At 35.9% G+C, this 27,915-nt stretch overlaps 1 protein-coding gene across 1 annotated transcript in view; it reads right to left on the bottom strand.

Annotated features, from left to right (window-relative positions):
- The window catches only part of EXOC5 (exocyst complex component 5), a 39,253-nt gene extending 21,524 nt beyond the window's left edge, over positions 1-17,729 (bottom strand). The window contains exons 1-11 of the mRNA XM_068992249.1: positions 17,505-17,729; positions 13,886-13,980; positions 13,108-13,255; positions 11,880-12,074; positions 7,415-7,479; positions 4,879-4,907; positions 3,760-3,869; positions 2,941-2,985; positions 2,698-2,838; positions 1,603-1,685; positions 436-645 (exon numbers count right to left, since the gene is read on the bottom strand). Coding sequence (XP_068848350.1) covers positions 436-645; positions 1,603-1,685; positions 2,698-2,838; positions 2,941-2,985; positions 3,760-3,869; positions 4,879-4,907; positions 7,415-7,479; positions 11,880-12,074; positions 13,108-13,255; positions 13,886-13,980; positions 17,505-17,729 — 1,346 coding nt within the window. The remainder of the gene's footprint in view (positions 1-435; positions 646-1,602; positions 1,686-2,697; positions 2,839-2,940; positions 2,986-3,759; positions 3,870-4,878; positions 4,908-7,414; positions 7,480-11,879; positions 12,075-13,107; positions 13,256-13,885; positions 13,981-17,504) is intronic.
- Positions 17,730-27,915: the final 10,186 nt, after the last annotated feature.

Below are 27,915 nucleotides of genomic sequence, written 5' to 3'. Positions count from 1 at the left end.
AATCATTTTATTTTCTTCTAGGATATGAGTAAATTCAAGTTTTAATGTATTACTTAAACAAGTTCATGCCCAAGTCATTTAAAAAGCTCAGGGTATCAATTTGCAGGGGTTTTTGTTCTTTTTAAGCACACCTGCAACAGCAGCAATAAAACAATTTACTTCCTAATTAATAGCCTGGAATAATTAACTTAATCTAAAAAAAGGAAAGGAGGGAGGATGGGAGGACTTATGGCACTGGTATTCTGTTTTACATTTTAATAATGTTAAAATATTTCAACATGTGTCTCAAAAGACAGGATTTGATGAATGGTATAAAAAAACTGATAATTCTTCACAGAAAATTCTAATGACTATCAATATTTCTCAAGTTGTCCAAATATAAAAATGTTTTAAATATCTTTAGTTTTAACTATAACATTTAACAAAAACTCTTACCCTCCTGTGCCAATGGATCTCTTTTGATGGTTTTTTGAGTCATAATAGCGCTGTAGGATCATAGCACTTCTGCTTTTCAAATAGCCAGTCTCTATTTCAATGTAGCTCTCCAAATAGGAAATGAAAATGGACTTGATAAGCTTAGACAAGAAAGTCTGTTTATCAGTACCTAAGTTAAACTCCATCAACTTGCTGGAAAGATTTGTGGTTCTTTTCACGGAAAAGAGGGGGAAAAGATAAATGTATATTTTAGGTATAGAAATAATACTAAGAAATACATATTTTTACAATGTGACTTTTGAAAAACTTATGTTAAACCACCATTTCTTAAACCCTGGGACGTTACTTAGTATGCAGAGAGCAACTATATAAGGCTATATAAATACATTAAGTGGAATGTATATTACAAATAATATGATGGTTTTGAAAACTGCCATAAACTCCTAGAGACAACTCAGCAAGAGGAAACTGAGGCAACCAACCAGTCTAGAAATGGCAACAATGGCAGAATGGCTTCAAGTATGCCATTCATGACATGGTACCAAGTCAAAATACTTCCTCTGTTCATTCTCTTCTCTGGACTTGTCTCTAATTTTCTGTTTCTCACTGCTGAAGATAGACTCAGAATAGTGCTGCTGTTGAAAGAGACTTCCTGATTATAGTTACTTTTGAAAACCCTCTTCTCAAAATCACAATGAAGAAAAGCAACTCCACATGAAACTTCTACAAAGTGTAACACTGCCATTTACAAAACACAAGACAGATTTTCACATCAGACTTAAGTCTGAAACTGTCATTTGTTAAGAATTTGTCACTCCTTTTCTCAACTTCTAAAGCTTTAATGAAAATAAATGTAGTTATTACTCATTCTTAAAAAAAAATTAAATAATGAACTAGTTTACAATTAAGATCAAAAACATAATTCTCAAGTCTTAGTTTAAACAAGGTTTTATACTTCATTAAAGTTCATTAACATAAAGCATAATATCTAATAGTTAACCTAAGAAAGATACTCTTATACAATACTAGTCTATACAGCCAAGTATTTAATGCTAAAAGTTATATTGGTATCTGACAAACTGTTATTCAATAACACCTGAATACTTCCCAATTTTCTATTTGAAGAAAAGGTGAGATATTACTATTTTCTAATAATTAAAAATATACCTTGTGTATAAATCATAGAGACTTTTGAGATACTGCTCTGCATCAGACTTCCAACATTCTTGTAACTGGTCTTTCACAAAGCTCTAAAAAGAAAAGTCAACATTCTGTTAATTAAATAAATATTAAATTATACAGTCAATATTTTTTTCCTCTAGAATTACTCCACATTCTTGAACTGTTCTGACTTAAAATCCAGTGGCAAAGGCAATGCATAGGAAATAGACCAATATAAAAAAAATTTAAAAGCAGGTTTTTAGTTTACTGCTTCTCATATTTACTTGTACATTTATATCAGTGTTGGGATTAAGCATTAAGAATCTCAAATATCTTATCTTTAGAAAAAAATCCCAAAAAACAACACTTGAAGCTATATCAATATGGTCAATTCTTTAAAGCAGCATTTCCCAAACTGCAGTCTAAGTAACACTAGTGTCCTTTGAGACACTAACAGACCTTACTATAAAACTGGGAAAGGCAGTACATTACATTTCCACTTCTAGAGGATCACAATATATATTAGTACCTCTAAAGGATATTCAAAGTTGTGTTTTTAAAACGACATTTATTTAACACTGCTGAATCCATTGGTAAACAGTTTAGGAAATGTTGCCTTAAAGTACAGAGCTATGGAAGTAAAGGCTGTAAACGAAACATTCAGAGTTTTTTCTTTTCATGTCAGTGCCATATGATAAAAAATTTTACAGATCTTGTAATCTTGTTCAAATTTACTTTACTAAGGTAAAATAAGGTAAGCAATGTCAATGCTAAGTATCATTCTTAGCATTTCAAAATGCTATCGATTGGTCAAGGTGAGAGCCCAGTGAATATTAAAATCTGAGGCTAATCTATCACACCTGTTACTACTACTACTGATACACATGTAATTTCTAACACATGCTCTGATGACCGTGAGTGGCACCTTTTAACATTTTGTTTTAAAGCTTGACACTGTCTCTCCTTTCCCCTATACTTAATAAGTGAATTGCTGTTCCTAAGTATATTACACAAATAAACTCAATTTTTAAAAACTTTTAAAACAGAGGGAAAAAAAACACATATTGTCTTAAGAACTACTTAGTCACTGTTTAAAATTACCTGTAGTTTGATTTCAAATACATTTTGAATAAGTTTAGCCAGTACTGTTTCTGGATTACTAAAGATATCTCCAACTTGTTTGTTTACCCGTTGACAGAGTATTGCTGCATCTTCAAATATATCGTTTCTCAAGTAAGCACCCTAAAGAGCAGAGAATTTTATATAATGAATATATAATTTAAATGCTTTTTAAAACACAAATTAGCATAAAATAAAATCAAATGAAGTGTACTGTTATGTTACCTCCTGGCACTGCTTTATATAAACATCAACACAATGAGAATAACCCTAAGAAGAAGAGAGAAATCCACATCACTGTTTTGGTTAAGTTATAACAACAATAACAATGTCAATACAAGAGGTATTATATATAATAAAGCTATCTCTATGCCTCAATAAATGGTCAGCAGTAACAGCTACTCTCTGGTTTCTCTATTCCAACGCACACTTAAGGTCAAGCCTTCTTGCTTTTGAATTATTTCATAAAATGTTTGACTAAAAAAAACAATAAACAGCCAGAAGGGAAACAATTTTCTACATCAAACTATATAAAAATTCAGTGATAGTTTATTATTAATAGTATTAATATAATAGTACTGAATATAAGATCCTTAAAACCTAGGATTTAATATCATTTCTGGAGAAACATAAAAAATATACATTCAAATTATTCCAAACAATTAAAATTAACACTGTGATACACTAAAACAACAGGGCAAAATCACAGACTGTAATACACCACGGTGGCTCAGTGGTAAAAATCTGCTTGCCAAGGCAGGAGACATGGGTTCAATCCCTGGGTGGGGAAGATCCTCCAGAGAAACAGCAACCCACTCTAATATTCTTGGCCTGGGAAATTCCATGGATAGAGGAGCCTGGTGGGTTACAGTCCAAGGGGTCACGAAGAATCACAACTTAGTGACAAAACAACATACAGAATTCACATCATCTCTACATTCTTTAAGACTAATCTGCACTTTAAATTTTTTCTATACCTTAAAATGAAGTAAATACCTTAAATACCTTTCTATACCTTAAAATGAAGTAAATGAAGCAAAATACCTTAAAATGAAGTAAAACAGCTGCTACTTCTCTCATTCTGGAGATTTCACCTCTTCTTTGAGCACCAGTAAACTCCTGAATCAACTGGCATTCTAAATCATGGTATTTACCTAAAAATAGAAAGTCATTCAGCTACAATGAAACAAAGTACACAGGTTATTTGTAAGTATATGGTTTCTTTATAAATATAATGATTATGAGTCTAGCTTTCTTTTAAAAGAATTGTAAAAACCATGAGATTATAGGTAGTAGATCAAAACTCTTATTATAATATACTAAGGCATATAAATCTATATTTTCAACACACACAAAAAATCTTCCCAACTGGCAAAACAGATCAGCTCCTATAGTCTGACTTCCATTTACGACTATGGGAAAAAACTGGATGTCATTTCTGAAAGCAAGAGATAGGAAAAGTCTTAAACCTGACTTTAGAAAAAGAGTAAAGAGAACTATCAAACTCTTTACTAGAGTTCAAATGCCTTTACCATGAACAAAGGCAGATTCAATACCAGATTATAAGACAACATGCGGTATTTGATTCACTACATTCTTGGAGCTATTACCATATACTTTTGGCAAAACAGGTGATTTTTGAACTTTAGTGAGTTCCTGAATAGTGACTTAGAGCCTAGAAATATAGTGGCTATTAAAGAAATCTGGAATGATCTGCCTAAAATACAATCTAAAGAACAAGTTTCAAACTACCATGTACAGAGTTAAATAGGTACTGAAATGGTCATATGAGCTTTTTTTTTAAAAAAAAGAAAAAAAGAGAGAGAGAGACACATATGTATGGATACAAAAACAATGTCTAAGATATGTTGTTAAAAACACAAGGTACCAAGCTATTTGTATAGGATGCCACCAATTTTAAAATACATGGGGACCATAGAAAAAAATTCTACATATTATATACATGATTTATGTTCTATCCTTGGAAGAATACACAAGAAACAGATAATATTTAATAGCTGTTTCAAGGAAGAGGAATCAAATTTCACGGATGGGGTGGGAGGAGGACATTGTTCCCACTCTCTTCTTTTACGATTTTCTTTCTTTTATAAAAGTAGTTTGATCACCTATCCGAAACAATTAAATAAATAGAACCCCACTTACTTGCAATTTTAGATTTAACTTCTGAAAATCTGAAAGATAAAAACCAATGATGAAGTTCATTATTTGCGACAAATGTACATAGTAATGTAAGATATTAATAAAAGGGAGAATGAGGATACATAGAAACTCCCATACTAAATGTCTTCATAAAGGAAGGGAGGGAGAGGAGGGAGGAAGGGAGATGAGAGGGAGGGTGTGACCAAGGAAGGAGGGCAAAGACAAGGCCAGAGGGCAGAGAGTACTGACAGGAAGCATGCCATTTAACAAACTGAAACCAGGCAATTCAGATGGAGTATCTAGTTCTCACTGAGAAAATTCACACTGAATAACCAAATCCCTTTTAAAGAGGGAGGAATTCTGAACACTAATTAACTGAGCCAGTCCCAACAACTGAGTTATTGACCCTACTCATATTCACTGGCATTTTAAATTCACTTGATATTTGTCTCTTTTCCCTTCTGTTAGGATTTCTTCATATGAAGTTTCATTATTGTCACTTAAAAGAAAATAAACAATAAGTATATATAAATGATGCTGAAGCTGAAACTCCAATATTTTGGCCACCTCATGCGAAGAGTTGACTCATTGGAAAAGACTCTGATGCTGGGAGGGATTGGGGGCAGGAGGAGAAGGGGACAAAAGAGGATGAGATGGCTGGATGGCATCACCGACTCAATGGACATGAGTTTGAGTGAACTCTGGGAGTTGGTGATGGACAGGGAGGCCTGGTGTGCTGTGATTCATGGGGTCGCAAAGAGTCAGACACGACTTAGCGACTGAACTGAACTGATACATAAATGAGTTATTTTAAAACTGGAAAAATAAAATAGAAGCCATAAAAAGGACCCCGCATGTGCCTAGCATTCAACCTCTGCAAATTCACAAATTAAAATATCAATTAAAATACACTAGAACTTTTTCAAATCATAAATATCAAAGGGGAATGCACAACATGGAAAATTAATGCTGAAAGATCTCACATAATTAAAGTGATAGGTGAGGGGATGGCAAAAAAGATGCCAAAGATAGATAAAGAGGGTAATAATTCAAAGAGCTATACAAAATTGATATGGGCTTCCCAGGTGGCTCATTGTGGTAAAGAATCTGCCTGTCAAGCAGGAGACGTGGGTTTGAATGAATCCTGGGTTGATAAAATCCCCTGGAGATGAAAATGGTAACTCGCTCCAGTATTTGTGCCTAGGAAATCCCATGGACAGAGGAGCCTGGTGGGCTATAGTCCTCAGAGTCACAAAGAGTCAAACATGACTTAGCAACTGAGCACACAGATAACATAATTGATATATCAAAGTTATGGTGGATCACAGAGTACAGAATACATGTTAGGTTATATTGATCTCTGTGAGAAAATTAAATTTGATTAGGATGTAAATTCAATTCTAAGGCTTGGGAGAGAGGTTAAAACAAAATATAAGAGAAGTATGTAACAGAAGTGGGAGAAGATGAGTATATATATCTGATGTTTGTATGGGTGGGAGAAAATGATCATGTACCCATTGTGAGCCATACATTTTATCCATTTAAGTTTAACTCTGAAATAAAAGCTTTTTTGTGGGTGACATTAAAAATCATTGCTTATAATGTTGGACAAGCCTAAGAATATCAATAATAGCTAAATGATTATTACTGTTAACTCTTTATGACGACACAAAGTTCAAAGTAAAATAAAATATATTTATGGGTAGGGAATATTGGGACATAGTGGGCAAACTTTAAGTACAGTAATACATTTACATTCTACTTGTAACCGAGGATCTTCAAGTACCACAAAAGGAATAAGATACATTATCTGTTTTAAGAGAAGATATGTTTTTCCAGATATTTAAATAGGAGAACCACTATTAATAAAATTTAATTAAAGAGTCTGACATTCCATGGACTAAAGGAAATCATGAAAGAATTTTCTTCTCAGTGAAGCCTCTTTAAGGATGAAACCATTAGTACCTGACTTAGCAATGGTCCTAAGGCCTGGCATCTAAAACAGGACTTCGTAACTTTAAGGTCCCTAGGAAGGAGCCTTCAGACAGGTTAAATGGTCTAAAACTCCAAGAAATTGTATACAACAGTCTGTTTATCTGAACTTTTTAAAGGCAATTTCATAGCTTTTACCAGCTTTGCAGAGGTGTCCAAGACTCCCAAAAGCTTAAGAACTCTCATCTAGAGGAAGAAGCAGCTCAAGAAACCATGTTTAATCTTTCTCTGCCCTTCTACACTGTTATCAGAGTCAAAAAAAAAAACACAAAAAACAGAAAATTCAAAATGTTACTTGTCAATCTCAAAATTCTCCATCAATTTTTTTTCAAAAGAAAAAGGATTGAGATTATTTCAACATACATCATTAAATTTAGTTGCTAAGAGACCATATTTTTCAATCAATTATTGCATACTGTTTCTTTTAAAGGCAGTCCTCAGTAAGTTCTTGTTGAATTAATGAGTAAACTAATACAGGTAAAACTACAATTTTATTCCATACATTATACACTATAAAGCCAAATTAACTCTTGAGAAATAAACTTGCCTATCAAAAGGTAACTCTTGGGCGATTAGGTGCAACTTCTGAATGATGTCTGCTGCCTCCTTTATCTATTAAAAAATAAAAGCAATAGTTAAAAAAAAAACTTTACACATATCAAAAAATAATTTTGTATTTAAAAATAGTAATATTCTCATATGTATGTCCACAGACTCTCACCCAAACAATTTTCTTTTAAAATACACAATAAAATCTTGTGAGCAAGAGGAATACATCTGGGGTATCACCAATAATGAGTCATTGAAACATAAACATTTGTCATTATGGTATTGAAATCTTGTGATTTTATAATGCCACAATCCCTTCCCAATGAAACTTGCAGTTCAAGTCTACTCTAAAAAATTTCAAATAATTGACTGCCGAAAGCAAGTTTAAGTATCTTCTGAGTTTATGAACAGAGAAACAAGATTTATGAAATAATTCAGACCATACTGGTGCATATATCCCACTGTAGGTGAAGAAAATAACAAAATGCTTATCATTTAATAAACATATCAAGTTTTAAAACTTGTTAACATGAAGTCTTCTGAATCGAATATGATACAAAAATGTTTGTACTTATTCAAGCTGTGTAACTAAAGAATTTAGACGAGTCTAAAATTTTTTAAATGCAGAAATTTGTGCTTATTCATACTAATGTATAGGGAGTTATATATGCTAACTTTTGAAAACAAATTTCAAACAAGCATTGAGTTTAATTTTGGCACACCTTTAGTAACTGATTTTATCATTCACTTTCTTTAACACTAAGAAAAAAAGGGAAAAAAAGACAGAAAGAGACTCCTACAAATGTTGACAGAAGCGCTGAGAACCTTCAAACAGAACTTTCTGAGTACTCATGTGAAGTCTGGCAAACAACAGTGGAAAACAAGAGCAGGGCCAAATGATACTGCTGATGCCAAACAAGAGTGAATATAGACAGCATTTCTGCTTCAGCTACTTATCTCCTAGTCAGCATGTCACTGCCATTTTCAGTTACCGGACGCTCAGTCTAATTCTGCTGCACATGAGCATAGATTAACACTGCAAGACCACTTTTCAACATGCCATTTAGTGGTACTAGCAAGGTCCACCATTTTCTCCTTACCAATACTCCCTTCAGAAGGAACCTGCCAGGTACATGCTTTATGTTTCCATCAGGAGTTTGTTCTTGTTAAGAGATATAAGTCCCCCTTATGCAGTGTTTACAAACTTCACTTAATATAGGAAGAAGTACAGCAGAGTAAATAACATATTATTTTATTGAATTACCAAATTATTTTACAAAAACTATTTCAAGCACAAGTAGTTCTTAAAGTCATCTGTCAGTTAAAATATACTCTAGGCACAGAAGTTTTCAAAACCACAATCTAAATAACCTGCTTACATCTGCTACTGATGTCAGCGTGAGGTGACAGACCACCCAATGCTAACATGATAAAGATAATCAGGGCCACCAGGCATTATCTACATGCAGAACATTAAGTTGTGATTCTAAGAAGAAAAACAACTAACATACTTTGTAAAGATGGAGGTAAGAGGGAATATATACTATAGACATAAAATATTTTTTTCCCCCCAGAGAAAAAAATTAGAAGATTCTGAAAAGCAAAGATTAAAAAAAAAACAGCAAAAATGACTACGGAGCAGAAAGAAAAAGGACTAAGATGTGTTATCTTTTCCCATTCTAGTTCCTTCCACAATCACACACCGACATGGGTGATTTTCCTTTTCTTTCCACTGGGAAGATGGCTGGTACACAGTGCAGAAACTGAAACAGCCAGAAGTTTACCTAATAATTAGCAATCTCGTACCATAGATGAGGTTCCTAAGTGTAGTTAACTGTGACAGTACCAGGCCAAAAATAATGACTCAACGGTAACCCAAAATCTATGGGAGACATGAGAGAAAAACAAGACAATTGTGAAAAGAGGACTAACGTATAAGAAAAAAAGAAACAAGATGAAAGAAAATGAGATATGGGAGAGAGTGATGCAAAGGAAAGAAAATAAGAGGACTTAGCTTAAACACTAGTAAGTCTGTACTTACTCCTCAAAAATTAGACAGCTAGTAACCAAGTGAATGAGGTAGAAAGGATATGAAGATTTGCTCATCTTTCATTAAGAATCTTAAAAATTAAGAGACAATAGTAACATCATGAACTACACAAATACTTGAGAATAATTAAAATGTTTAAAGTGTAAAGAGATAATGTAAAGAAGATAATTTCATTATATAAAACATTATAAGCAATACAAATCAGGTTAAAATACATGTGCAATCACTATCAACATCATCACTATTATATCAAGTTTTAAGGATCTACTTATTTGTAACCTAGTATGTATGTATAACAAGCCTGAACTTTTGATGTCTTTCTAGAATGCCACAATATTCATCATCGAATTCAGCTGAAAGTAAATTTCTTGAAAACCAGGGCCAACGTTATTTGATTTTGCATAGTTTTGGTGGCTCAGACAGTAAAGAATCTGCCAGCAATGCATAAGACCTGAGTTTGATCCCTGGGCGGGGAAAATCCCTTGGAGAAGGAAATGGTTGCCCAGTTCAGTATTCTTGCCAGGAAAATTTAATGGACAGAGGAGGCTGGTGGGCTACAGTACCTGGGATCACAAAGAGTCAGACATGACTGAGTGATTAACCCTTAGCATGATATGGAGAGTACTAAATCCTCAGTGATGTTATTTAGAGATGAAAAAAATTAAAACAGATGGATGTGTGAGTGATTGAAGCATTCTACACTTAACTACTTTCAACTTGTGCCCCACAAGATCTTCCATACAAAGAAACAATACTCTGCAATAAATAGTAAAATCATCCTTTTTCATTTAAGAAACGTATATGTGGCACTAGTGGTAAAGAATCTGCCTGCCCATGCGGGAAATGCAAGAGATGTAGATTTGATTCTTGGGGTGGGAAGATTGCCTGGAGAAGGAAAAGGCAACCCATTCCAGCATTCTTATCTCCAAAATCCCATGGACAGAGGAGTCTGGTGGGCTACAGTCCATAGCGGAAGAGTAGGATACAACTGAACACACACACACATGCACGCATGCACGCACACACACGTGTAATCAATTTTAAAATATTTACTTTTCTCTAAATTCTAAATGGCTGCCTTGAGCTGCATGAAATAAACAGACCTACTCACACTGCGTAAAATATCTGCATTTTGTTTATAACAAAGCATAAATATACTCTACAATCCAACAGGTATAATCCAAGGAAACCCAAGCTATAAGACTTGAATTACATACAATTTTATATATATATATAAAACAATTAAAAATATATATATATAAGTATTAATATATACTTTTATAATACATTAGAAATATATATGTTTCATGTAGGAAACAAAACAAAAACATTCAAACAAAACAAAACGGTACCCTGAAAAACAGTTTGGTGTTCAAGCCCTATGTGTTATGTGTGTGTGTGTGAGAATCACATGAATGTATAAAAGTTAGATATTGCCAGTGTTTTACAAGTGTTTAGGTATGATTATGTTCTTGATATTAATCTTATCAGCTCTACTTTATATTATAAATATAATTCCTGGAACTCATTATTTAAAATACTGTCTTTTCTATAGAGGAATTTTCTCTACACATATAAGCATTTTTTTCAAAGATCTCTAAAAACTATAAACTCTATAAAACTATATATTTCCTGCTCACAAAACAATGTATTGCTTAATTCAAAGTGAACTTCAATACAACTTAGCTTTTAACATTCCACTACCTGAGATATCCCATGGAGTAAACCTGGAAAATAGTCTGGAAGACTGTATTTAACATATTAATAGACAATGTTATTACTATGTGCATATACTATTCATAATTCTTATTTTTTCACGCACTCTCAATTTTTTTCCCCCCCGAGGGGAAGAAAATGAGCTGAATAACCTTCTCCCAAGATTGTAGAGTAACCAATACTATACAACCTTAGACGAGGATTAAGTGAGTAGTGCTATGAAAAAAATTAACATGAATAATTAATTCAGATTTTTCAATTCTTTTTGATCCGAACTATGCTTTAACTTTTATAAAAGAACTTTATTCAAGTAACAAAAACTAGAAGCTCTGAATTTCCTGCACAGAAATATACTTCAGTTTGTAAATGATTTAGGGTCACACCACCCCCTCACCCAGGGGAATATGACTATTAAATTCTTTTAATATTAAAAGTCAATTATGAAAAAGAAATACTTATTAACATAGCTAACTCAGTATTTCTAAGCCATACACATTTCATAAACAAGATGCCAGGCAATCCAACTGAAAATTTGAATGTAAATTTTGTTGGCAAGTGTCTTTTTCAAAATAAAGACTTTTAATAAGTCAGCTACTCAGTGATTTGAAGTCTGACTCTGGAAAGCAGCAATTTAGTTCATAATTAGAGCATTGTTAGTAATGTTATTACATGCTTTTATTCTTCTGACAGTGCTCACCTTTTCAGAATTTGTAAAAACATCAGATTTCAGTTCTCCATCGAGAAACTCATTGAAGTATTTCATCAACTTCTGAGCCTCTACTGCCCGTTGTCTGGGTGTGTTTACCCCCTCCAACTGGTCTCCAAGGTGACAGACTTTGGTTGCTACATAGCTGATGTGCTCATCTAGTTCTTGGAAATGTTGGAAGGCAACCTAGGAGAAACATGCACAAACATAAAATACAATCAGAGAACCCAGATTAACTATTAATACTATTGTTATTACCAAGGGGACTTTGCATTAGAAGTATTTTGAATCTATTACTTTAACTACTTAAAAATACATTATCTTATGTAAATTACAGACTTTATTAAATAATTTCTAACAGTTATACAGGCTTAAGTGAAGGAATCTAAACATATGAAAAACTGAGTAGAAATCAGCTTGCTAATCCCTACTACTAAAGAACAAACAACCCCTACAAGGCAGCAATGCTAAACATGCTCTTCTAACTACACTTCTAACTAAAGGTCAGTCAAGTTCCACATCAGGCTCAGGATGTGAAAGAGGTTCAGAGTTTCCTGATTAAGTCTAGGGCCTAAGAAGTAAGAATGGCTAAGAAGCTTGGCCTATGTACCCCAGAGTCACCCTAATGGTCTAGTTTTACTCCAAAATGGACTGAGGAAGAGTTCTGCATCTGCTTTTCCCAGTTACACCAGCATTCTCATTAGGGTATCTGCCTCATGACTTCTGTGAAACTTCCCAGACCAGGTTTCCTCTAGGGAAAAATCTGATCCAGGCAATAGTTGGTCTGGTATTATTATTTCGCTTTATGATTAAATGAGAATGCAAATAAATACCTAAATATCCAAGCTAGTCATGCTGCTGCTGCTGCTAAGTCGCTTCAGTCGTGTCCAACTCTGTGCGACCCCCTAAAAATACAGGTCTGCTGAGGTATCATTCTTAAAAATTTGCATTGTTAAGAGAGGAAGCAAGGACCACACTGTACTGAATACCATCTCATCCTAAGAAGGGAGTACTCTGACCCCAAACCATCACTCAGTAGCAAACAAGTACACCAAGAGTGCCTGGTAACAATTCATAAACATTTTATGACATGAGATGAGAGCAGTATTATGAAACCTCAACAATTACTATTTGACTAGACTTTTTTTTTAAAAACTTAAAACTGAAAGGATATAAACATATTAAAGTCTGTATATTCATTATTCAATTAACAGTTTACCTGATTGCTTTTCTGGAGTTCTTGTACCTTCCTGGCAAATTCCTTAGCTTCTTTCTGACACTGTTGCTCTAGTTTCTCTACTTTCCTTTGAATCCTTTCATCCATTATCTGGAGCTCCTGAATATGATTTACAAATTCTTCTAATAATCTAACAAAAGAAAATTAGAATATGTATCAATCCATCTATAACTGATCACTAGGAACTGATCAATTCACTTTTAATTGTAAATAAAGCATTAGTGAGCATTCCTTGAGGTAGGGATGAACATGTTAATTTTCTCTCTAGCATCGTTAGGGATTATCTCTGATATAAATGAAAACCTCATAGGGAATCTCCAGATTAACCCCCAGAAATGAAACCAATTTTACAGAAATAGTCAAAAGGGTAAAATGTACTATATAAACATAATACTGTGCATTCCAGGGTATGGTGAGTTTTGTTCCCCCAATTTACAACAATACTTAAAATGGCATACTCAACATGTTTTATTTTAGAGGTATAACCAATAATTTCTAATTTATTATTAATTGGAGAAAAGATTAAATTCTCATAATGCAATAAAATCCCTTTCCCCGTGTCACTTAAAGTCCTTCTTTAAAATAAAAGAAACATAAAAGGAAAAAAAAAAATCTCGAGCTTCTAATGCTTCTTCCTTTTATTGGCCAGTTAGTTGTTAACTCCCTTTTCAGGAATATTGAAAGGAATTCCAACAGTCACCTCTGTTCCAGACACAAACTTGTACTAGATTGGGTCTATGAAAAAACAATTTTACTTCACCTTTTAGGATCAAAAGCTTCAGGTCCCCCTCTAGAGCCTCCTCCAGGGGTTCTCCACACAAGACGTTCAATATACTCATCTGCCACAAAAGGCTCCTAGTTTACAAAATAAATGTTCTTTTAAAAATTTCATACAACCCAAAGGGATGGTAAAGGGAGGGAGGTGGGAGGGGGGTTCAGGATTGGGAACACGTGGCAGATTCATGTTGATGTATGGCAAAACCAATACAATATTGTAGAGTGAAAAAAAAATAAAATTAAAAATAATAATAATAAAAAGAAAAAAGTTTCATACATTACTACTACTTACAAAAATGAAATAGGTTATATACTATGTGAGAACTGAAATTAAACTACTAATTAAATACACCTAATTATTAAAATGTACAGGCTTTTTCTATTTAAAAAGGCTTCAAAAAAGAAATCATTTAATGAAAATTAGGATATTAAAGAGTTTGATAAGCAGGAACAAACTAATGAAAAAGTGAGCAAAGAAAACAATGTATAGAAAAAATAAAAATGGCCAAGAAACATGAAACATATAAAGCTTCACTAGTAAGCAAATAAGATCAAGTTATTACTTTTTAGGGGGCCTCATACAGACAACATTGTTTCTTTTTCCTTAATTACAATATTTAAATACAATATTTCCTAATTACAATATGCAATACAGGAGCAGGTAGGCTGAAATTCACACTCTCATTATTGTTAGAAAATTTAAAATGTACAATATTTTTGGAGGGCGATAAGCAACATTTTGGTAACATCAACAGGTCTACAAATCCTCACACCATTTAACCCAGTAATTCTACTTTTAAAATTCTAAGGGAAAAAGTAGGTATGAATGCAAAACTTCTGTAATATGTATAATGCTGGAAAGTTACTTACAGAAATATCAACAGAATCATTATTGAAAAATTATAGTCAATTTATAGGAAAAAAATTATGTTCCTATTAAAATCATGTTGTAAAAAAATTTAATGAAATCAGAAAAAATGCTCACATATAATATCTAATATTAAAATAGCAAGACAAAATTTTCTAAACTTTATAGAAAAAAAGAATTAAAAAAAAAGAATATCAGAATAGAAGGCCCAATTAAAATTACCATTCAAATGTTCACCATCAGCTGATAATGTGTTTTTTTGACACATAATATTAACACATGAATTTACATATTTTCCATATTACCCTATTTCATATAAATACGTATCATATATATTGCCTCACACTTAGCATATAACTTAAACTGATAGCATTTGTTGGTGATTTCAGTTTGAATTCTTGTATCTGTAAAACTTTCCATTCTTAATCATACTTTAAAAACATATTTTCATTGATGAACATTCACTGAACAATAAAATTTCCACTGCCAAGTAGTCTGTTAGGCTTTGGAATAAAAAGATGTATATAACACAAATGGCACCCTTCAGAAACTTACAACATGAACAGGGAAAAAGTATAAAGAATACAATAATAGTATGTAACAAGTAAAATTTAAAATTTGTGCACAAACTTCAGTACTAACATTGCTGAGTGAGTTGTTAACTCATTAGGTAGCTGAGTGATAGAAATAGGATATTTCTTAATTCAGCAAATGTTTAGTAAACAACTACTCTTGTGTTGAGCACTGTGGCAGGCACTAAGAACACAGATGTGAATTCAATACACAAGTCTCTGCAAGTTCTCACAGAAATGATCTTCTACTAAAGATACAAACCTTAAACAGTAATTACAGAAATAACTAATCACAATTGTGATAAATGTGGGGGAAAGAAATTCCTGAACGCTCTAAAAACAGCAACAGAGATGATGGGAAGATGGAAATGAAAGAAGACTGGTAAAAAGTGAGTATTGCAACAGTCTTACTTTCTGAGAGCATGGCACTTCCGCTGAGACCAGAGGAAAGAAGAAGTCAGCCAGAAAAAAAATGGAACAAACAGTTTTCCAGACCATTAGGGAAAGAGAAGATAGAGCTTAACCCATTAGAGGAAAATGGACTAGATCACAAATGCCACATGTGGAAGGATGTAGAGAGAAGTGACAGTTAAAACCCATAGATGATAACCTGTCCTTTTATTATCATCATCATCACATTGGAATTTGAGAGAATGGCTTACCAGTCTGATATGAGAGGAGGACTGAGAGGATAAGCTTCAGTCAGAACAATAACCATCGGAAAAAGAGGAGGAACACCAACAAGAATAACAGCTCACATAATCATTTAACATTCACTGCGTGCAGTTAAGACCAGAGGTCCTATTTTATCCCCAGTTTATAATGAGGAAGCTGAGATTTAGAGAGGATACTTACTTGCCCAAGATAACACAAGCTGTATATGGCAGACTTGAGATTTAAATTGCTGTTTCCACTGCTATATAACACTTAATAGCAACTTTGGGAAACTACAAATAGCTCCTTGTGCCTAAAGTTTAGGTGGTGAGAAAAAGAGGTGAAGCTAAAAAGGTGAAAACTGCCACATGAAGGCCCATGCGCATCACTAATTCCGTCTTTTAACATTTCTCCTTATAGTCATATGGCATCAAAAATACAAGCCAATAATTTTATCAGACAATTGATAAACTGTCACACGCCATGTGTACATAAAATCCATGATGAACTTTCAAACTGTACATATTTTAAAAGAAAACCATATAGATTTTATTATTGTTAATATGTTATTGCTAAAAAATAAACATTAAGTAGCAAGAACACATAACAATATAAATAGGTTTAAAAAAAATTTTTAAGACTCTTTTTAAAAGGTTCTTTTATAGTGGTCAAAATAACTGAAAAATAGCAGCCATAGTAATACAGTTCTAGGAAATATAAACATCTGATATGATCAAGGCATGAAAAGCAAACAAAACTGCTAGCTGTTTTTTAAAAATTCAGTTCAAATCAGATTTTTAAATGGGCAGAAGAAATGAACAGCCATTTTTCCAAAGAAGACATATAGATGGCCAAAAGGAACATGAAAAGATGCTCAACATGGCTATCTATCATCAAAAAGAACACAAGTAACAAATGATGGCCAGGATGTGGAGAAAGGGAACCCTTGTACACTGTTGGTGGGAATAAAAATTGGTGCAGCCACTGTGGAAAACAGTATGGAGATCTCTCAAAAAAACAAAAAACAGAACTACCATGTATGTTAGCTGCTCAGTCATATCTGACTCTTTGCAACCCTGTGGACTGTAGCCCACCAGGCTCCTCTGTCCATGGAATTCTCCAGGCAAGAATACTGGAGTGGGTTGCCATTTCCGTCTCCAGGGGAACTTCCCGACCCAGGGATCGAATCCAGGTCTCCCTCACTGCAGGCAGATTCTTTACCATTTGAGCCACCAGGGAAGTCCAGGACTACCATGTGACCCAGAAATTCCATACTTGAGTATATATCTGAAAAGACAACAACAACAACAGTAATTTGTGAAGATACATGCTCACAGATATAGAGAACAAACTGCTGCTGCTGCTGCTAAGTCACTTCAGTCGTGTCCGACTCTGTGTGACCCCACAGACGGCAGCCCACCAGGCTCCCCTGTCCCTGGGATTCTCCGGGCAAGAACACTGGAGTGGGTTGCCATTTCCTTCTCCAAAGAGAACAAACTAGTGGTTACCAATGGTAGGGAAAAGGACAATATTAGGGTGGGGTAACGGGAAATTTCTTCATTTTCAACAGTAGGATCTACTCGAGCCCTTTTCTTGTGAGAAGGCTGAGGTGCCTCACTGGTGCTGCCACCATCTCCATTTCCAGGTGTCTTCTGTTTGTTGTTTTTTGTCTTCACTTCAACATTTTTCTGCTGCAGCCCAGCAGTCTTCTTTCCAGGGGCAGCCCCTCGCATCTTCCCCTCTGCATATTGCTCCTGATTGGCTTTTTGAAGTTATCTTTGTTTCTGCAAATTGGTATCCACATACTTGAGTACTCTGCTTTCTGGAACCCATTCATCCCAATTTTTATTCCAACCACTGTAATGGATGAAGTATTTGACTTGTTTATCCTTTATGGCAACTTTTACACACTTTGCTTCATAAAGAAGAGGCCCATGAAAGCACAGCACTCTCTCACCCTCCTGGAATTTAGGCTTCGGGTCCTGCTTCAGCGCCATCTATTTCTGCTTTATTGACTATGCCAAAGCCTTTGACTGTGTGGGTCACAATCAACAGTGGAAAATTCTGAAAGAGATGGGAATACCAGACCACCTGACCTGCCTCTTGAGAAATCTGTATGCAGGTCAGGAAGCAACAGTTAGAACTGGACATGGAACAACAGACTGGTTCCAAATAGGAAAAGGACTACGTCAAGGCTGTATATTGTCACCCTGCTATTTAACTTCTATGCAGAGTACATCATGAGAAACGCTGGACAGGAAGAAACACAAGCTGGAATCAAGATTGCCGGGAGAAATATCAATAACCTCAGATATGCAGATGACACCACCCTTATGGCAGAAAGTGAAGAGGAACTAAAGAGCCTCTTGATGAAAGTGAAAGAGGAGAGTGAAAAGGTTGGCTTAAAGCTCAACATTCAGAAAATGAAAATCATGGCATCTGGTCCCATCACTTCATGGGAAATAGATGGGGAAACAGTGGAAACAGTGTCAGACTTTATTCTGGGGGGGCTCCAAAATACTGCAGATGGTAATTGCAGCCATGAAATTAAAAGACGCTTACTCCTTGGAAGAAAAGTTATGACCAACCTAGACGGCATATTCAAACGCAGAGACATTGCTTTGCCGACTAAGGTCTGTCTAGTCAAGGCTATGGTTTTTCCTATGGTCATGTATGGAGAGTTGGACTGTGAAGAAGGCTAAGCACCGAAGAATTGATGCTTTTGAACTGTGGTGTTGGAGAAGACTCTCGAGAGTCCCTTGGACTGCAAGGAGATCCAACCAATCCATTCTGAAGGAGATCAGCCCTGGGATTTCTTTGGAGGGAATGATGCTAAAGCTGAAACTCCAGTACTTTGGCCACCTCATGCGAAGAGTTGACTCATTGGAAAAGACTCTGATGCAGGGAGGGATTGGGGGCAGGAGAAGAGGACGGCAGAGGATGAGATGGCTAGATGGCATCACTGACTTGATGGACGTTGAGTCTGAGTGAACTCCGGGAGTTGGTGATGGACAGGGAGGCCTGGAGTGCTGCGATTCATGGGGTCGCAAAGAATCGGACACGACTGAGCGACTGAACTGAACAGAAAGTACAAACTACTGGATGTAAGATATGTTACAAGGATGTATTATATAACATGGGGAATATGCCAATATTTTGGAATAACTGCAAATAAATAAATTCAGTTTACCCAGGTGCTGACATGATTGATGATTAAATCTTAAGGATGAGTTAGATATTCTGCAAAGTAAATATTCTGACCCTCTAAAATATAATTTACTCATTTAGCTGCTGCTGCTGCTGCTGCTAAGTCACTTCAGTCATGTCCGACTCTGTGTGACCCCATAGACAGCAGCCCAACAGGCTCCCTTGTCCCTGGGATTCTCCAGGCAAGAACACTGGAGTGGGGTGCCATTTCCTTCTCCAATGCATGAAAGTGAAAAGTGAAAGTGAAGTTGCTCAGTCATGTCCAACTCTTTGCGACCCCATGGACTGCAGTCTACCAGGCTCCTCTGTCCATGGGATTTTCCAGGCAAGAGTACTGGAGTGGGGTGCCATTGCCTTCTCAGACTCATTTAGCAAACATATTTATATAATCATACCTGCGTCTACCTCACTTGAGACAAAAGAGTTGACATGTCTAACAAATCTTAATTTACAAGCAAAAATTGAGAAACAATGACTCAAAGGAATTTATGCTTAGAGCTACTCAGAACTTTAGAAAGTCTGACAAACACATGAAAGACTTCTAAATAAGACGGTAATGAGAGCTAATTTTTAAAAGTGTTTACTATGTGCCAAATATGTGCCTAGCACTTACAATCTTATTTAATACATACTTAACAAGTCTATGAGGTAGGTTCTATAAATACAGCCTAGTTTTACACCTGAGAAATTGTGATACATGGGGGTATTTAATCCAAGGCCACACTGGTGAGCTACAATCCAATGGGTCACAAGATTTCGTTGGAGGTCTGGGTTGCAATGGACTCAACAAATCATGATGTCAAGTAGATCCAGGAACTATTCATCATAAGATGGAAGTAGTAACCCCAGGATCAAACATGAACAGAACCAGAAAGCAAACTGCATAAGCAGGTAGGCCATGTTTTTCACTACTATTGCACTAGCATGCTTCCCTAATTCATATGTATGGCCTTATCGGAGTCACTTAAAACCAGATGATAGAGAAGGAAAAGCATGAGCTTGCTTCATCCGAGTTGGCTAAGCATGTTGGTGTCAAATAAAAATGAACAGCAGCTACATTCACAACTTCCCTCAGCTGCTAAGTTGCTTCAGTCGTGTCCAACTCTGTGCGACCCCAGAGACAGCAACCCACAGGCTCCCCCGTCCCTGGGATTCTCCAGGCAAGAACACTGGAGTGGGTTACCATTTCCTTCTCCAATGCATCAAAGTGAAAAGTGAAAGTGAAGTCACTCAGTCGTGTCCAACTGTTCATGATCCCATGGACTGCAGCCTACCAGGCTCCTCTGTCCATGGGACTAAACTGTCTTAAAGTCAGCTTCTCTGAGAAAACCTGCAACATTGTAGTAGTCTAGTCAAGAGATGCTAATGACTCAAAGTAGCAATGTAAGGGATATTGTCATATCGCCAGGTACATGACCTTTTAAAGGATCTCTTCATATGGATGTGAGAGTTGGACTATGAAGAAAGCTGAGTGCCAAAGAATTGATGCTTTCGAACTGTGGTGTTGGAGAAGACTCTTGAGAGTTCCTTGGAATACAAGGAAATCAAACCAGTCTATCCTAAAGCAAATCAGTCCTGAATAGTCACTGGAAGGACTGATTCTGAAGTTGAAACTCCAATACTTTGGCCACCTGATGCAAATAACTGACTCAATGGAAAAGACTCTGATGCTGGGAAAGATTGAAGGCAGGAGGAGAAGGGGACAACAGAGGATGAGATGGTTGGATGGCATCACCGACTCGATGAATGTGAGTTTGAGCAAGCTCCGGGAGTTGGTGATGGACAGGGAAGCCTGGCGTGCTGCAGTCCATGGGGTCACAAAGAGTTTGACACAACCTAGTGACTGAACTGATACAGTGAGTGAACTGAATGCTGATAAACTGGATGTGGCAAGAAATTTTAAAAGGGACTCATGATGACTCATAGAGGTTGCAACCAGAACAACTGTATAAACAGTGAGTGGTACCATTTATTGAGACTGGGAAGGAGATGGAAAAGGGAGTGGGGAAACAAGAGCTCTATTCTGCATATTATATGCAGAAGATGCCAATCTGATATACATGTGAAAATGTAAAGCACATAGTCAGAAAAATAAGCTGTATTACAGGGAAGAAACTGGTGCCAGATATAATTTTAAAGTTATTTAAAACCTCAGAACTGGATTAGATCACCCAGGAAGAAGGGCATGCCAACATGTGGAAATAAGAAGAGGAAAGGAAACCATCAAGAGACAAAATAAGAGGGACCAGTAAAGGAGGAAGAACTACTAGAAGAGAACAGTATCCTGGAAGTGAAGTGCAGGTTTTATCTTCAGAGGCAATCAAATTATTACAAGAGTTAAAGATAAATTAGTTGCTGATTTTTAAAAAAATGGAAGTTTTGAAAAAACAAAAAACCTAAAATCTTTTCTGCTTATAAAACTAAATAAAACCCAGTAACTTATTAATACTTAGCACTGCAAAGGCATTTACAATGAGAAAAAGATGGGCAAATTAATAAATTCTTCAAGACCTCTAAATGACCAATTCCTCCTGAGGATTCTCAAAAATACTTGTAAACAATTCCCCCAAAATCTTCTAGAATTTCATGAATCTAACAAAGGTATATCTTAATCTTCTATAGTAATTAAAAGCCAAATCAGCCAAAACGATCTAAGCATGTACTGCTGCTGCTGCTGCTAAGTCGCTTCAGTCGTGTCCGACTCTGCGAACCCATGGACGGCAGCCCACCAGGCTCCCCCATCCCTGGGATTCTCCAGGCAAGAACACTGGAGTGGGTTGCCATTTCCTTCTCCAATGCGTGAAAGTGAAAAGTGAAAGTGAAGTCGCTCAGTCGTGTCTGACTCTTAGCAACCCCATGGACTGCAGCCCACCAGGCTCCTCTGCCCATGGGATTTTCCAGGCAAGAGTACTCGAGTGGGTTGCCACTGCCTTCTCCAAATATGTACTACAAAGACACTATCATGTTAAATTCAACTTTGCATGCATGCTCAGTCACTTAAATTGTGACTGATTCTTTGCCACCCCATACATTGTAGCTCGCTAGGCTCCTCTGTCCATGGGATTTCCCAGGCAAGAAAAAAGGAGTGGGTTGCCATTTCCTCTCCAAAGGACCTTTGGATCCAGGGATCAAACCAGCATCTCCTGCACTGGCAGGTGGGTTCTTTACCACTAAGCCACCAGGGAAGACAAACTTTACATAATGTATTAGTATGTTTATCTGTTAAACTGATTTCATATTCTTATAAGTTTCATATTCTTTATTACCAACTGTAATAAAAACATGGGGTTTGTAGTCATTTCTATTAAAAATTAAGACCTCAAGCCCTTGAACAGGAACATAAATCCCTAATTTAACATTTTCTCTTTGAGAAAACCCAACTAAACTTTCTCAAAAAGATTCAATAAAATATGTTATAGCCACTTACAAACTCAAAGAACCTATAATATTTTCGCTTACCAAGGTAAAAAAAAAAATAAGGCTCAGAGGATTTCAGGAAGAAGTATTTCTGGGTCCTATTAAAGCAACTAACAAGTAGGTTCACGTACTTCCTGTAGAAAGTACTTTTCTTAAATTCACTATGTAACAGACCACTGTCAAACTAATCTTTAAAACACTATTCACTTTTAGTCAGAAACTTCCCTATGCAATTTCGAAACTATGATGTTCATGCTCTTAAATCTACCCTTTTAAGTTCTTATTTTACACCACCTAATTTCTTTGCACCCCAAAATGGACAGGCACACTACCACGAGCCTACTCTCATCTTCTCTTCAAACTCACACTTCTACTTCCTTACCTGTGATCAAGTTACTCAATCCACAAGGATATTTGTGGGGAAAGGGTTCTTTCCCTAGATTATCTCAGCTGATTTCTTCACTCTTAAACAATCCCCATGAAGCTGAAAGGGCTCCTCTGGTGGCCCACTTCATAAAGAATCTGCCTGCAATGCAGGAGTGCAGGGTTCAATTCCTGGGTCAGGATAATCCCCTGGAGAAAGAAATGGCAACTCACTCCATTATTCTTGCCTGGAAACTCCTATGGACTGCAAGAGCCTGGCAGGGTACAGTCCATGGGGTTGCAAACAGTTGGATACAACTAAGCACACACACACGTGCACACGAGGCTTAAAAATTCAAATCCCAATACAGAATACTATTTAATACCAGTAACACTTCCATTTTGTCATTTATTGCTTTATACTAACATCTGTGGAAGAAGGCAATGGCAACCCACTCGGGTACTCTTGCCTGGAAAATCCCATGGATGGAGGAGCCTGGTAGGATGCAGTCCAAGGGGTCGCTAAGAATCGGACACGACTGAGCGACTTCCCTTTCACTTTTCACTTTTTTATGCATTGGAGAAGGAAATGGCAACCCACTCCAGTGTTCTTACCTGGAGAATCCCAGGGACGGGGGAGCCCAGTGGGCTGCTGTCTGTGGGATCGCAGAGTCAGACACGACTGAAGCGACTTAGCACCAGCAGCAGTAACATCTGTAAATTTCTCTCTTCTTACAGTTAAATTGAAAGCAAGGGCAGGTTTTGTCATCTATTTCTCTTACTTTCCAGCTATGGTCAACAGAATAATGTTAAGCACATCGCAGATGCACAATAATTCAAGACACTTGCTTGCCCATAGCCAAATCCCCTGCTGAGGACCTTGAAAATCAAGATTTGCCCCTTATATCCAAAACCAATAAAAGGCAGGATCACCATGCTCCACTCCAGAAATAAAAAATAGGCATTCTATGGTGCTATAAATCCAAGACTCTACTAGAAACCAAACATGAGCTTTATGCAATTCCAGCACTGGAACTAAATGAATTTTACCCATTTGGCTTCTCCTTCTAATCACATTTGATTTTATTTTCATGAGATTATGTGTTTTGTGGTGGATTGAAATGAATTACATTTATTGAATACCAATTCTTTTGAAAAGCACTACAAATGTTTTGTTTCAGGCTAGCAAAATGGTATTCATCCTACCCAAGGAAAGGCTGAAAGAAAGCACACACAAGACAACTAAGAGGCTAAGTGATAAGCATGCCAGGAGAGCTTTTGTTCCGGTGGTCTTCGATCCTGGTTCCTGACACAGTCCTCCTAAAACTCTTCTAATCTGCTGAGTGACAAAGTTGATAGGAGTGGTTTACACAGAACTCCTAAATCTCTTGGAATCTCCTGGAAGCACCTCTGGCTCTACTGAAGCAACTCTTGGTGGGTTCCTGGATGGCGGCTGGTCACCAGAAAGATAAAGCATGATTAGAAGCCCAGAACTTTCAGCCTCATCCTCTATACTCTGTGAAGAGGAGAAGGGTTAGAGATTGAGGGAATAATTGATTCTCTACATGATGAAATCTCCATAAAAATCCCTAACGTGTGGGGTTCAGGGAAATTCCTGGTTGTGGAGCACATCACGTTGCTAAAAGGGTGGCACACCCAGGAGAGAACGGCAGTGCGGTACTCCTTCTCCATTCTCTGCCTTATGCGTCTCTTCCCTGATTGTTTCTGAGCTTTTTAATAAACCAGTAATCTAGTTACTAAATTGTTCTCCTGAGTTCTGTGAGCCATTCTAGCAAACTACTGAACCCAAAGAGGAGGTCATGAGAACCTCCAATTTATGGCTGGCCAATCAGAAATAGAGATGACAACACTGGTATCCAGAGTGGGGGCATGTTTGTGAGACTGAGCCCTTAACTTCAAGCCCTTTGTGGGATTTAAGCTAACTCCAGGTAAACAGTATCAGAATTAGAGTGAATTGTAGAAAACCCAGTCAGTGTCTGCTGGAAAACTGAATTGTTGTGGGAAAAAAATCCCCATCCCCATACATCTGGTGTCAGAAGTGAAGCAATACTGAGAGTATTGGTAAAGTGTTGAGAGAACAAAGGTTGGGTTTTTTTTTTTTCTTTCACTCCTTCAACTAGATTTTTAACTCAAACCATCTTTTAATTCCAGTACCTGGAAGGATTTCTGGCCTAGGGTAGGTAAGGTAAGGAAAGCTAAATCTTTACTGAACGAATCCATTTTATATACATGATACTATAATCGGTGGCCAAGTTCCATAAATATGTATTTAATAGCTATTATGGCTAAAACAAGTAGCATATCAACATCTTGAAAGTAAAGGAGTGGTCCTTACTTGTATATTTCCTGTTCATTACTAACTAGTTACTTGAACAACAGAATAAGTCTTTTTGAGTAAGCCTTCAGTCTGTGTAACTTAATTTGTAAATCTAAGAGACATAAATATGTTTTTACACAAACGTGTTCTTCACTGTTCAAATTCTAATCTGGAAGTCAAAGAGCCATTGTCACCACAGTCAAATAAATTACCTGACTTCAAACACTACTATTAATGCATCCACATTTACCAAAAAAAAAAAAAAAAAAAAAATCAAATTCCTAATCCTCAACATTTAAAAACTCTTACCTTACATGCCACTCCTCGTCTTCATGCATGCTATACTTCATGAACTAAGATGAACTCTTCCCTTGTTTTGGGGGTCTACACTTGTATGGTCTGCTTTATTGGAATGTCCCTCCACCCAGTTCCACAAACTCAAATTTAATTTATCCTTTGTATTTCATTCAAATGTCACCTTCTAATCCTTTCCCACTTCTGGAGATAATCTTCCTATCCTTTCTACTTCTATAGCACTTTACCTAGACCCCTGACACCATTTATAACTTTATTTCAAGAGTATGTAGCTATATATCTATCTTCTCTCCCCCTATTTAACATTAAGGGCAAGTTCTGTTTATAATTCAACATTTTCTAATGTTCCATGGAATTCACAAAATTAACAGTAGAAAATAAAACATTCTCATGGTCAAAGAAGTTTGGGAAATGAACTTCTTAAAATCTTTAACATACCAAGGAATATTGTAAATCTCTAATGAAATAAAGCATGCCCACATCCAAAACTTCTTTGGGCTCTGAACCAGTTGTGTTTTTTCTTCACATCTCATAGGATTAATATGTCTGTAGCAAATTCTTTGAGACATGAAGCCTCATTAACTTAGTAGGTACTCAACAGACTCTGCTTAACAAAGAATCCTCCCATAAAGGTAACTTGCCCAAACAGAAGAATGACAGGAGAGAAAAACAGCAAGTGAGAAGGGAGTACAAACTTCTCAGCAGTGCAGTGAAAAGAGAAGAATACTTATGACAACAGAGAAATAATTTACTATCCCAGCCACTTTTTATATGTAGAAGACATAACACAAACCACATATGAACTCTTTTTAGAATGTCCATCCTGAGGTGATCATTTAGAAACACTGCAGCCAGAACTTTTAAATCATTTCTGTCAACTGAGGAAATACCCTGTAGTTCGCTTTTGTTGTATGAAAGTGTTTATGTTAAAAAGGAAGTCTCACAGGATCAACAAGATTTTAAAAGAAACAGGGTTAACACTTAAGACATTTCACAGATTCAAAGCATAATTTTGCTTTAACTTCTTTTTCAGTGTGAAAAAATTAAGGGACAATTCAATTTATTGGTGCATTAAAGCCAGGATGCATAAAAACTAAATATCCTTGACTACATCCTAACCTGTTTTCCATAGTTCTCCAGCTGTGACTAAGGAAGGAAAATAAGAGAAAAAAAGGCACTCCCTGACTTGTCCCACAAGCTATCTTCTAAAGGCAATAGCAACAGGAAATGGCAGTGATAGCTAAAGTTTGGTTCTTTTTTTTTTTTCCTTCTCCCTGTAAAGCAAAGAGACCAACTTTTCACTTGGCGGTGAAAACTTATTCAAGGGTAGAATCCACTGTAGGGCTGAAAAGATAAATACACTTATCATTCCTATTAACATTTAATTGTAACTATTAATGTAATATGCTTTTAATTTTGATGAAGCAACATGTTACACATGGTCAGCAAAGAGAAAGTCACATGTGTTAAGATCCACAAGCATATTCAATCAAGGGCACTCTATAAACCCTGTGGATACAGGACTAGTTGTTTGTATTATCACTGTTAAGTATTACCTGCTCTCATAACTGATGTCATTGCATTAACTCAGACTCTAATTTAGTTTAACTACCTTAGTAAATGGCAAGACATGAGAAAGCAAAATAAACTACACATATTTCTCTACTTCCTCTCCTTCCCCCATGTGGAACAGAAATCAAATACATTTTCAAGGAAGTATATGTGGACTCATATGATCAAGCATTTAAAGAAAAAAATACAACTGGGAATTCATAAGCCCAAAGGTTAATATCTTATGAACGGTATGACAAAGTTAACAGTTTTCTGTATATTAACAGCTGGCTGGTTCCCTATTTCACGAAAGATTTCAACTTCATAAATTAGTATTGGCTAAAAAAAAAAAAAATTAGTATTGGCTCAGGAACACACAGTAAAAGCTTTTAGCAAAAAGGTCTCCCTGCTCCTGTCAATCAATAAACAAATGGCACAATTTTGGAGTTAGAGAAATTAATGCAATAAATATATGTCCCTACACTTAAATCTGAGGAAAGATAACTAATATTTCCCAATTCTTTCTAATAATTATACTCCTTCACTCACAAATTACTATTTTATTACAATTTTTTATAACAGTAGCATACACTATTCCTCAACAAATGCATTATCTATCCAAAACCTGACAGAAATCCAAAACAAAGTTAAATTAACACTAACAAATGAAAAGTTCCCAGTTGTTACAAAAGCTGTGGCATTCAAATTTCAAGCCAAAAAAAAAAAAA

This window comes from Capricornis sumatraensis, chromosome 2 (genome assembly GCF_032405125.1).
Source record: "Capricornis sumatraensis isolate serow.1 chromosome 2, serow.2, whole genome shotgun sequence".
Lineage (NCBI taxonomy): Eukaryota > Metazoa > Chordata > Mammalia > Artiodactyla > Bovidae > Capricornis > Capricornis sumatraensis.
Note: the sequence above shows the minus strand (reverse complement) of the source record. Positions and strands in the feature narration are given on the sequence as shown.